The sequence below is a fragment of the Colobus angolensis genome, unplaced genomic scaffold (assembly GCF_000951035.1).
Source record: "Colobus angolensis palliatus isolate OR3802 unplaced genomic scaffold, Cang.pa_1.0 Scaffold154, whole genome shotgun sequence".
Lineage (NCBI taxonomy): Eukaryota > Metazoa > Chordata > Mammalia > Primates > Cercopithecidae > Colobus > Colobus angolensis.
The window spans coordinates 5,100,113-5,101,632 of NW_012114644.1; the positions used below are offsets into that span (position 1 = coordinate 5,100,113).

The following is a 1,520-nucleotide window of genomic DNA, read 5'->3' on the forward strand; positions in this document are numbered from 1 at the left end:
CCTCTGCCTCCCAAAGTGCTGGGATTATAGGCGTGACCCACCACGCCCGGCTAACTATATAAGTTTTCTAGGGAATATGTCTGTGGCTGCTTGGGGGACTGCTGTGCATGGGGGCTACCACGACCCTTCTTCCCCTTGGCACGCCTGGTCTCGACCAACCCCCGAAAGACCGCCGATAGCTATCGGAACCAATCAGCATTCAGGAAGGGGGCGGACCTAGTGAACCTCACAGCCAATTGGTGGATGGGAGGTGCTAAGACCAAGAAAGGGAGAGTTCTGAAATTGAGGCTGGGAGGGGCGGGGCTATAACCGGCACTTCCCTGGCACGCGCCTCTGGGTTTCCGTCCTCTCAGAGCCACGAAGGCAAAGGGCATGGAAAGGGCACGCGCATGCGTGTAGGGGTGCCCGAGGCCCGGAACAGAGCCAGGTGGCTTCGAGAGCTGGGGTCACCGCTGAAAAGAAGCCATTGCGCCCCACAGGTACATGAAGTGGGAAGGGCCGGGGTTCGTTGGGGCAGGAGACGTGCCCTTCCCCCACCCAGCTCCTACCAGCCATACCCCACTCCCTTCACTCTGCGACCCCTGCCCTACCGCGGCTGGCCACGATGCTTCCTCTCCTACCCTAGGCCCTTCCTTTGTGATCAGGCCCTGTCCCTGATCGCGCCTCTGTCTCCCTTTCTGTTCTCTCGAGGTTTTCTCAGGCTCGCTGGACTTCTCTTGCTGCTCTCCCTCTCCTGCTTCTTTTAGTCTACCATCTCTTTCCACTTTCTGTATTCCCCTGTACCTCGTCTACCCCTGGATTTCTCCGTCCGAATCCTTTTCTGGTACCCCAGATCCCTCCAATCTCATGACCCCTTCGCCACCCTCCATCCTTTTTTTTTTTTTCTTTTTTTTGAGACAGAGTCTCGTTGTGTCCGTCAGGCGGGAGTGCAGTGGCGCAATCTCGGCTCACTGCAACCTCCGCCTCCCGATTTCAAGTGATTTTCCTGCCTCAGCCTCCTGAGTAGGTGAGATTACAGGCATTCACCACAACGCCCGGCTAATTTTTGTATTTTTAGTAGAGGCGGGGTTTCGATGGCCAGGCTTGTCTCCAACTCCTGACCTCAAATGGTCCACCCACCTCGGCCTCCCCAAGTGCTGGGACTACAGGCGTGAGCCACTGCGCCTGGCCCCCACCCTCCATCTTTTAACTGTTTCCCCATGTCCCTGTTCCTAATAGCCTTTCTCTATGTCCTGGCTTCTCTTCCCATTAGCAGTGATTCCTTCGACTTCATGCTACCCCTGTGATTCCTTATCTGACCAAACCTTTTCCAATCTCTCTCTCCTCACTTATTTTCTCTCATCTTCTCTCTCTCTTTTCAGAGACAAGGTCTCACTCTCTTGCCTAGGCTGGGGCACAGTGGTGCAATCATAGCTCAGTGTAACCTCCAACTCCTGGGCTCAAAGGATCCTCCCATCTCAGCTTGTCTAGTAGCTAGGACTACAGGTGTGGGCCACAGAATCCCAGCAAATTTTTTCTTT

At 55.1% G+C, this 1,520-nt stretch overlaps 2 protein-coding genes across 2 annotated transcripts in view; one reads left to right on the plus strand and one right to left on the minus strand.

Moving 5' to 3' along the window:
• Positions 1-391, minus strand: part of PAFAH1B3 (platelet-activating factor acetylhydrolase 1b, catalytic subunit 3 (29kDa)) — a 10,761-nt gene extending 10,370 nt beyond the window's left edge. Inside the window, exon 1 of the mRNA XM_011936593.1 lies at positions 386-391. Within this exon, the coding sequence (XP_011791983.1) occupies positions 386-391 (6 nt within the window). The remainder of the gene's footprint in view (positions 1-385) is intronic.
• Positions 392-403: 12 nt separating this feature from the next.
• PRR19 (proline rich 19) overlaps positions 404-1,520 on the plus strand; it is a 3,591-nt gene continuing 2,474 nt past the window's right edge. The window contains exon 1 of the mRNA XM_011936548.1: positions 404-522. Within this exon, the coding sequence (XP_011791938.1) occupies positions 484-522 (39 nt within the window). The 5' untranslated portion in view covers positions 404-483. The remainder of the gene's footprint in view (positions 523-1,520) is intronic.